This window comes from Pyricularia pennisetigena, chromosome 1, assembly GCF_004337985.1.
Source record: "Pyricularia pennisetigena strain Br36 chromosome 1, whole genome shotgun sequence".
Taxonomy (NCBI): domain Eukaryota; kingdom Fungi; phylum Ascomycota; class Sordariomycetes; order Magnaporthales; family Pyriculariaceae; genus Pyricularia; species Pyricularia pennisetigena.
In genome coordinates this window covers 566,220-576,302 of record NC_043740.1, presented here as the reverse complement: position 1 = coordinate 576,302, position 10,083 = coordinate 566,220, and the positions used below count along the sequence as shown (strand labels likewise).

General features: G+C 37.6%; 1 protein-coding gene across 1 annotated transcript; it reads left to right on the top strand.

Moving 5' to 3' along the window:
• Positions 1-185: 185 nt before the first annotated feature.
• On the top strand, positions 186-1,903 carry PpBr36_06850 (uncharacterized protein; the record flags this gene model as incomplete). Its single annotated transcript, XM_029893992.1, has 4 exons — positions 186-215; positions 309-1,430; positions 1,495-1,670; positions 1,729-1,903. The coding sequence occupies 4 exons, from the start codon at positions 186-188 to the stop codon at positions 1,901-1,903; spliced, it is 1,503 nt and encodes a 500-aa protein (XP_029748306.1).
• Between the last annotated feature and the right edge of the window lie 8,180 nt (positions 1,904-10,083).

Genomic DNA, 10,083 nt, shown 5'->3' with positions numbered 1-10,083 from the left:
CTTGTTTTTTGCTTGTTTACAAATTTGTCATCCGTGGCTCACCACATGTTCCTTTGCCAGCGAAATTGACCAGATGTACTGATATAAAGTTAGTGGCATCTACTTGTCTACAACAAAGGCCAACATTTTGAAACACATTCGACAATAGCCTGAATACTATACTTGCCTCCTACGCCAAGGTCATCATGACTCCATTTATTTGGTTATTCATCGCAGTAGGTCGTTCCAATACATCATTTCCGCGTCCATATTATACTCTTTTATCCCTAGAACCACTAGACATAGTCTGATACTCAAATCGTCCCAAGTTCGTTCTTTATCGCCTTTACCGTATTATTTACAACCTGTACCTCCACCCTCTTGCCAAAGTGCCAGGACCCAAGCTATACGCCATATCCTGGATCCCACGTCTCTGGCGGCAGCACGTAAAAGGCGCTCACCACAAGGACCTTATTGATTTACACGAAAAATATGGCACTAGCGTGCGAGTCGGACCAGACGAGGTTTCAAACGCATCCCCGGAAGCTTGGGAAGCCATCGGAGGCGGTTCGGTACAGTTTATGCGTGACCCCAACTTTTTCACCGTTTCGCAACTGCAACCAACCGGCAACAAAAGTTTTATATCCCTTGAAAAGGTCGAACACCACGCGATTCGTCGCCTGCTGTTGCCGGCCTTTTCCAATAAGACCTACGTAAAGCATGAACTTCTCGTCAACGAATGGTTAGACAAGCTTTTGGGCCATATCGCGGCTCGGCAGGTTGGTGAGCCCATGAACATCGACCGTCTCTTCACCTGGTTTACTTTTGACGTGATGGGCGCCCTCAGCTTTGGCGAGAATTTCGGCTGTCTTGACGGCGAGAAGGACCATCCGTATCTGCGAGCCGCCGAGTTGGGCGCTCCTTTCCTTTCATGGATGCAGGTTATTCTGCGGTACAGAATCACCCGTGGCTTTTACAACATCGCCTTGCGGCTGCCATGGATGCGTCTCTGGAACACACTGCGGGAAATGTCGGACTCTTTCGGGGCGCGATGGATTAGGGAAATCCACGACGAGAAGCGCGACGATATCATGGCCACCGTATACCGCGGCATGAAGGGCACCAAAGATCCAGTCACTTATTACGAAGCCCTCGACGTAGCGTCCATCTTGACACTTTCGGGCGGGGAGGCCACCCCCATCCTTATGACGGCTATGATGTGGAATCTCCTAAATACGCCACGCTGCTACGAACGCCTTCGAAATGATGTCCGTGAGTCTGGTATTTTCAACAGTCGAGCCGACATCACTGCTGCCAACGTGGAGAAGATTCCGTACATGGAGGCCGTGATGAAGGAGAGTCTTCGGCTGGATACGCCTTTTGCTACCACCATACCGCGCATTGTTCCGCCTGGAGGCGCGTGGGTGGACGGCTTTTGGTTGCCTGAAGGTGTAAGTGCTTGAGATGGACACACATGCTTTTTTCTGTCATTTAAAGCAGAGCTGACTGGCACAGACCACCTGTGGAGTACCTCATTATTGCGCTGGTCACTGGAAGTTCAACTTCAAGGACCCAGAGAGCTTTGTCCCCGAGCGTTGGATCCCCGAAGAGCGTGATCCCAAATATGACCAAGACATCAGAGGCGCGTTTCGCCCATTTGCCAAAGGCAGTTTGGACTGCATTGGACAACGGTAAGACCGAGTTTCACCATGATCCTGACCAAACACTGACTTTCTCTCGTCTTGCCAGTTTTGTTCGACACGAGGTAGGCATGGCTTTTGCAGCCCTACTCTGGCATTTTGATTTCGAGATTGCGCCGCAGTCTCTTGATTGGAAGACGGCCAATGGGGCCGACCATATCCGCATCATCCGGAAAAAAAGGCCATTGTGGGTAAAGGCAAGCCCAAGGAAGGAATTTCACTAGACCCTAATCTACATATATATTTAAAAGTGAAAAAGGGAGTCGAAACGCCGTTATGTAAATCTACGGTGCGGAAAAGAGGCGTGCAAAATATGGTCGGTCGTTACCTTGCTCAATAACATATGAAGGCCTTCGCAATTGATATGGCACTAGCCTCAGGGCTCACTCCTAAAGCCCAAAGCTCCACAATTGTGGCCAGTTGTGGCTTTGCAATGTACCTGTAGGTCATTTAGTCTCAGTGTTCAGACTAGACCCCGCCTGCTTCGCAGTGGGGACCGTGCGCTCCATATACCTTTCAGCCACATGGATTTTCGGCCAATTATTTTGGCCGAAAAAATCGCGTTCGTTTTAGTTTAAGGACAATTTGTCGCATTTCGCCGTTTACAGCGGTACTACCAACGATAATTTGTCGCATTTCGCCGTTTATAGCGGGTATATACGTACTGTATTCGCATTGTAATACGAAAGAAAATCGTGTAACCACAGTATGCAATTAAATGTTGGAATATAAATTTAAATAAAAGTTGTAAAAATATAAAATGACCTGCGTTGGATTAATTGGAATTTAATAATTCTTTTGTTAAAAACCGCGTTTTTGTGAGCAATTTATTTGGAGAGATATTTAAATATTTAGTAAAGTTTATGGTTTTTATTTTATTTATTTATTGACTTGAATAATGGTATATAATATTAAGTTAAAATGAGATTACAATATTTTTGGTTTAACGCATTTAAATCTATAAAGCGTACGCAATTATCGTTTAAAATAAGAATTTTATTTTTATTTTTATGTTTATTAATATTTATTAAAAAATCAAATAATAATTTATGCTAATATAGGCAGAATTAGAAGAGATTCTAATACATCCATGTTTTTATAAATCTATATATAAATACTATTTAACTTTACTTTTCTAAATTGTATTTAATTAGATAAAGCAAAAAATAGAAAAATAACACATATTTAGCATTTGTTTGTATAAAAAATGTGAACATGGCTAGCGCAGGGCTAATTATATTAGCTACCCTGCATTATCTTATAACGGCTAGCACGGGCTAATTTTATTAGTCACCCTGCATCGAATAAATAAACAAATAACAAATAAAACGTATACGCGTTTAGCATACACACAAAGCTTTATATATCACGTCTTTGTTCATAGTTTCAACAACAAAACAAACACGTCATATATAATCTAGCTTAGTGGTATAATGCACGTACCATAATCTATATCATATATACGTTGTTAAAGTTCGTGGGTTCGAATCCCGTGGTGGTCGCAGATTTTCTGTGCATGCATAAGCACAATAGGCCGTTGGGCTCAATAGGTCGGCAGGTCAGTCACATGAATAAGGCCAAATCATGTGACGTAACCCCGCATTCCGGACATCCGGATCGAAGATCTGCACCTACGGATTCGATAGTCTCAGTGCTCAGACTAAACCCCCCTGCTTCGCAGTGGGGACCGAACGCTCCATATACCTTTCAGCCACATGGTTTTTCGACCAATTACATTGGTCGAAAAAATCGCGCTCGTTCTAATCTGAGGACAATTTGTCGCATTTCGCCGTTTATGGCGGTACCACCAACAAAACACCCAATACTGCGATATCGCCAACCACCATTCCCCCCGACACACAAAAAAATAAAAAATTTCTACCACTATACCATATATTTACGCATATTAACCTTTATTCGATATACCATTAAACCAAATAAAACCCGAATCCAACAATAAAAAACATATTTCCAATAATACTAATAAATATACCCGAAAAAGTATTCCCATCCGCGCAACCTGTAACCCAATACTTTACGTCCAACCTAACCCCATTACCTCCATCGATATCGCAATTACCTTCGTTTTTATCGTTATCCCAATTACCATCGCCCAATCGTATATTCGAAAATAAATGGGAATTTAAGCCCTTTTTAATTAATTAAAAGCAATTACCGAAGGAATCCGAATCCGAAACGGAAATAAACCCCGAAACCAAATTTATTCGCGATATTACTAAATTTTGGCGCAACCGTTACCGACGCACCAATTTTACGCAATTTATCCACGTTTAGGTAATAACGGCAAATTTTCACGAAATTACCCGACCTACCCCATCGCGAATATTTTTTTTTAAAAAAGTATTACGAAACCCTTAAATCCGAAAACGTTTACGCGCTAATGGGGTTGAATACCGTTTTAATAATAAATTTCCTGCGCCCATTGAAACCGACCCTTTGCGTAGGGAATTGCAGCAATTAATACAATATTTACGTTTTTTTAACCGGTTCGAACCCACAAATTTCCAATTTTCGGGAATAAAAAATTATTCCGCCAAAAACGTGAGCGATATGGATTAGTTTAAACAAGTATTCGACACGTTCACCCAGGAAATCCCGTCCAAAACGCCAATATTATACAAATTTATATTTTTACTATTATTGCATTCCCGGGGTTACCGCCCGTTTTATCCATCGTTACAAATTTCGAACGTAATACACCTGGAACTAAATACTTTTTTAAAAACCACAAACCCCCCAACGTTAAAAGACCAACGCGTTATATTAATATTGGCGATTTTAACCCACGGATATTCCCCCCAAAAAAGCAATTATTTATTACGCGCACTCGCATTATACCTTATAAATAATAAAATTCCACGACGTATTATAGATACACTATCCGGGTTTGGAATATGTTTATTTTATAAAATTATTAAACGGTAAACCCAACAGCTTGTCGCCGTTACCCGAATACGTTATTAACAATATCCATATTTATATTTAGCTTTTACCGCGAACAGCAATAATAATTTTTTATATATATATATATATATATATATATATATATATATATATATATATATATATTAATATATAAACAAATTTAAAAAGGATCGCTCGTGACCCAATATTATCCTTCGTATATAACAATTTCAATTTTTTGGACAAAGTACAGGACCTTGGACATGGAAAACGTAACCGAATGCAAAATTTGACATCGTATTTCCTTATATTAACGCCAGGATTTAAACGATACACGCAATCCCAATGGTACGCCACCGTACCTTTCCGCCAAAAATGGTTGCAAACGCCCGCCTTTTTACAATATCCGGATACCTATTACGAAAGCGCCAAATATTATATAATGCACCAAATTTGTGGTTTTTTATTCCCTAACCGCCCATATACGCCTAAAGCAATCCCATAATACCCTACCCTCGCACGAATTATATTAACTTCCTACCTTATCCAAACCCCCGCCATTACCGAAAACGAAGGGGAATACGCAGGAATTATCCAAATCCACGAAATCTTTTTTAAACGTTTTTTAAACTTATTACCCAATTATTTCGACTACTTTTCCGTCCTGCTCCTCGTTTATGGGGATTAAAAAACAACGTTATATATCCGTGCTATTTAGGGAATTTATATCGAATTATTTTAACCTTTTAATAAAAAATAATGGATATTACCCGTACTAGCGTTTTTCCATATCGAACTCAATTTTATTAACCAATTGTGGCAATATTACGCCCCCATTATATCTATAAATATAATAGGGTTGGGGAAATATAACCAGTTTTAAAAAAATAAAAAGGAGTTTTACCACGCTTTACGGTTTTTACAAAATGCATTCCGGTCCCGCATTTTGTGCATTATAATTGCTGTTTTAATCCAAAACGGATTATTGGATAAGGATTAAATTTTTAAAAACGCCCTGGAAAAGGTTTTTACCGATATATTATATAATATATATATTTCCGTGGTAAACCGTATTTACGATAATATATTCGCTGGTTATATTAACGGTTTAATGGGTATTGGATTATGGGATATAAAACCTAAAATTAATATCGTTTTCCGCACGTAACGCCGTTATTTGCAAATAATTAATTTTTTATAAATAATAATAAACGCGTTCCACTAAGGAGATTACGGCGTATTAGAAATTATAATGCCGCAATTGGTCCTATTTTTTTACGGTTGCGAAGCAAAAAACTATGGCCCTAAAATGCTATATTTAACCTGGTTATTACGACCAAAAGTCACAAATTAGCCGCTGCGTACCGGGATTTTAAAATTAACGTTCGTAAAATATACCACGGCCGGGAGTGGATTCAAACCGGTAAACCTAACAATTAAATATATTAACAGGGGTTTCGCCATAAATATTAAAAATAACCGCAATTCCACACACGATTTGCGAAAAACATTCCTAAATTGTGCAGCGATGGGGCTAATCGCAATTACGGTGCGCAAAATATTGGAAAATATCGCCCGTATACGTATTAACAGCAAATACTATATAATATTAACCAACCAGGATATAATCCATTATACGTATTTATTATTCCAAAATAGTTGGGGAAGCGAAAAGGCCGAGGTATTACCCAGTTTCGATTTCGACGGCCCTAATTTATTATATTTGGGTTTGAAAAAGTTAATGGGCGATAAATTGGAAATATTTAATTAAAAAGTCGTACGCCCTAATAGCGTGCTATTTTAGGCGGATATTGAAAAAATAGGGGCAAATTTAAAGGAAGGATATAACCGGATAAACGGTTTAAATATTAGTGGTATAATTAACATTAAAGGAGATTTGCTGGACGGAATATACGAAAAATCCGACGAAAAAGGCGTATAAAATTTAAAATGATAAAAGGCAAATTACGCAAACTAAAACGGGTAAAAACGAGGATCGTTTTATTATAAAAAGGAATTAAATGGACGAATAACGGTGACCTCACCCGCGAATAACGGAGGTAAAACAGCGTCCGCAAAACCAGTAAATACAAATAAACAAATACCAATTATAAATTTGGTCTAAAATAAAATGCGAAATATAACCTTTTCCAAAATTTTCCGCATAAATAACCCATTTCCTATCCATTTTCCTTACCCAAATAAACTATATCCTCCATCCACCGCCAATTATAAATCCAGCAAAAAAAATCCTGGTAATAACCGTTATTATAATACCCTATTAACCACGAATAATAAATCCATTAAACCGGATCCTAATAATAATAATTGTTACAATATTATATATATAAAACCCCCAATTTTATAGCATTAAACCCCAAAAAAAAAGCAAAACAAAAAAACCCAAACCGATTAAAAAAAACGAAAACGTTTGGCAGCGTTAAATGTTTTTTTAGGAGTGGGTTTATCAGCGTTACGCCTTTTTTTCCGAGCTGGGGTCGCGGTAAACGATCCAGGGACCGAATCGTCCTTTTCCTCATCCTTTTCTAAAATGGGTATGCAGGGCTTTTTTAACGAATCGAATATAAATTTATCGTAATTAAGGCCAAAATCGATAGATAAAGAAAACGGAATAACGACCGCCAAAGGATTGGCGTTATTATGACCAAAAGTGCTTTTTTTAAACGGTTTATTGGTTTCCCGGCGTTTAATAACCCAGGAGCTAAAATCCCTTATTGGGGCCCCGATAACCCGCGCGGTCGCGGTTTCGTCGTAAAATCCATCGCTGTTTTTAATCCATTTTATCAATTTAACCATAAACCTTTAATCCATAGTGGTAAAATCGAAATAAGGCAAATGTGTACGATTAATATAATTAATAAACGTATTACGGCCACCATTTTGCTCCTGGTATTAATAATTAATATAAATTGGACCCAACGTTAAAATAAAAATTAACGTTTTTTCCATTAAATCCTGTTTGTTAAATTGTTTAAGGATATTTAACACGAATATTAAAACCAGGCGAAAATAAAATTCGCCCATACGACGCGTCCTGTTAAAATAAAAGGTATTAAAATGCTGGGGGGGTTTTATTATCCAAACGAAGCAGTTAAAAGGCCAGGAAAATATAATTGCTATTACCTTATACGCCAGGAATTGTTTAATAATTGGAAATTGGATAACTTTGGGGAAACGTATACGCGTAATGTATTTAAATAATATTTATTATATATTAATAACGGCCGGAACAGTAGAAAAAGGGGCACTAACCTTCCGGAACATGCGATTTTTTACCCAATCGAAAAAAATACCTCGCATTTCGAAAATGCGCTAAATAACAGGTTTATTTTAACCCAACCGAATTAAACGACCACAAATTTGCAATTATGTATTGGCGTTCCATATTAAGGGGATAATAATGCCAGTGCAACAATTGGGGTGCAAATTAAAACCAGCGCTGGAAATATTAATATTTAAAATATAAACGTTAAAATTGGAGCTGGAATCGGTGAAATCGGAAACGGTTTTATCGCGTTCGGTTTGGGATAGGCCTAATCGGATAATAGCCACACCGAAACTGGTTTTTTCCAAAATAAAAGCAATGAAATTAAAAAAATTAACAAATATATTAAAAATTGTAACAATTGTTACAAAAATGGAAAAATAATAGTTATTGTAACATTTATTACAATCCAAAAATATAAAAATTGTAATAATTGTTATAATAATTGTGGGGAAGGAAAGGGATTATAATAACTATTATTATATGGCCAATTTACGTTTAAATCCAAGGATTGGGGGTTATAACCAGGACGCGTTAACCCTTTTTCTTTTCCTCCATGCAAATTTCGATCACGCGGGCAATAAATGGCGATTTGTTTAATATAAAATAAACTATTTTAACCCTGCCCGACGGAGTGTTACGATCAAGGTATCGGGTAACCTGTTCTTAGGGTAAAGTACAGTGGGTTGAAGCAACTGAGCGTCTTAACTGGGTAACTGGGGTTCTTAATAACTGGGGTAAAATTATAATCGTTCTCAAATAAATATTAAAGTTAACTAAAATTTAATTGCTGCTAAGCAATCCTAGAATCGAATCTATTTACATGGTAATAAGCGTATTTTATATAGTCCGTTGTCCTGGGTGTAATATGCTTAATATATCCCATAACCCGCATATCACTTGTTCTGCTATAATTAATATATAACATATCAATTATATCGTTTTTTTGGCGATCACGTGGGGTCACGTAATCTTTTATATCATTCTATTTCCTATCGGTCGGTGTTTCCTCTGGTCGAATATCGTTAGGAGGGGGGTAACCCCGCCTGGCCTTATTGGTACCGACCCATCTTATTTGGTCGTAACATCAGGTCTCCCCTTCTTTGGCCAAATCCCTTTAACCTTTAAATAATTTGTATTTTCCTAATCCTTATTTCTGTTTCCATATTCCTTTTTTGTTAATTTTTTTACGCTATATCCAATCGCGTAGTTAAAACCCGTAATCGCACGTCCACCGCTCGTTGTAACGATTTATTTTTTATATTTTTTTTTTCGGCGGTCGAAATACTTTTTTATTTTGTTTGCGAATCGCAGGGGATCGCGAAATGCGCTATATCGCCTCGGAATTCCTTTCGTTATATCGAATATATTCGCCTAAATCGCTCGCGATACGATATTATAGGTATTTCCCGAAAACAGCTGCATAGGATCGCGGTCTAACATTTAAAATTTAAATCTAAATTAAAAGCGGCGGAGGAAAAAGTTCTTCGACTGCGTAAACAAAAAAAAATATGGTTTGAAAAAATAATAAAAGCGGTTCGTCGCGGTATCGATAATTTGGAGGAATTAAATCGGGTGGAACGCGAAAAAGCGGAGCAGGAAAAGCGGCGGCGATTAACCGAAATTCTTCCTAAAATATCTTTGGAATCGCTTTTTCCGGATTCCAATTTCGTTTGGGATTCGTTTTTCCCAATAAATCCTTTAAATCTTTTTTTGCTGGATAAAATAAATGTTTTTGCGCAGCATTCGGTCGGTGAATTGTTTTATCCGTGTGTTTCGGTTTATTGGTATATATTAATCGTTTTTTTGTAAATTCGTTTGGTAATATGGTTTCGAATCCTGGTCGATCCTTAGCTTTTGGGAATGGTAAATAGTGCTTTTTTAGGTCGTCCTTTTTTTTTTGGTTAATTTGTTCGCAAATCCAATTTTTGGTAATATTAACGGAATGGTTTTTGGCAATTTTGGAGGTGGTTAAAGGGTTCCCAAATATTTTTTTCGTGTCCGTAATTTTCCCATTTAATAAAGTATTTTGTTTTACCGTGGTTGCGTCTGTGGTCCAATATTCGTTCGACGTCGTATATTTCTTCCTCGTTAATTTCGATTGTTTTTTATATACTGGTGCCGGGTGGTGCTAATTCCAATAATAATACGTGGAACGTTGGGTGGATTTTTATAATTCCTAATAATAATAAT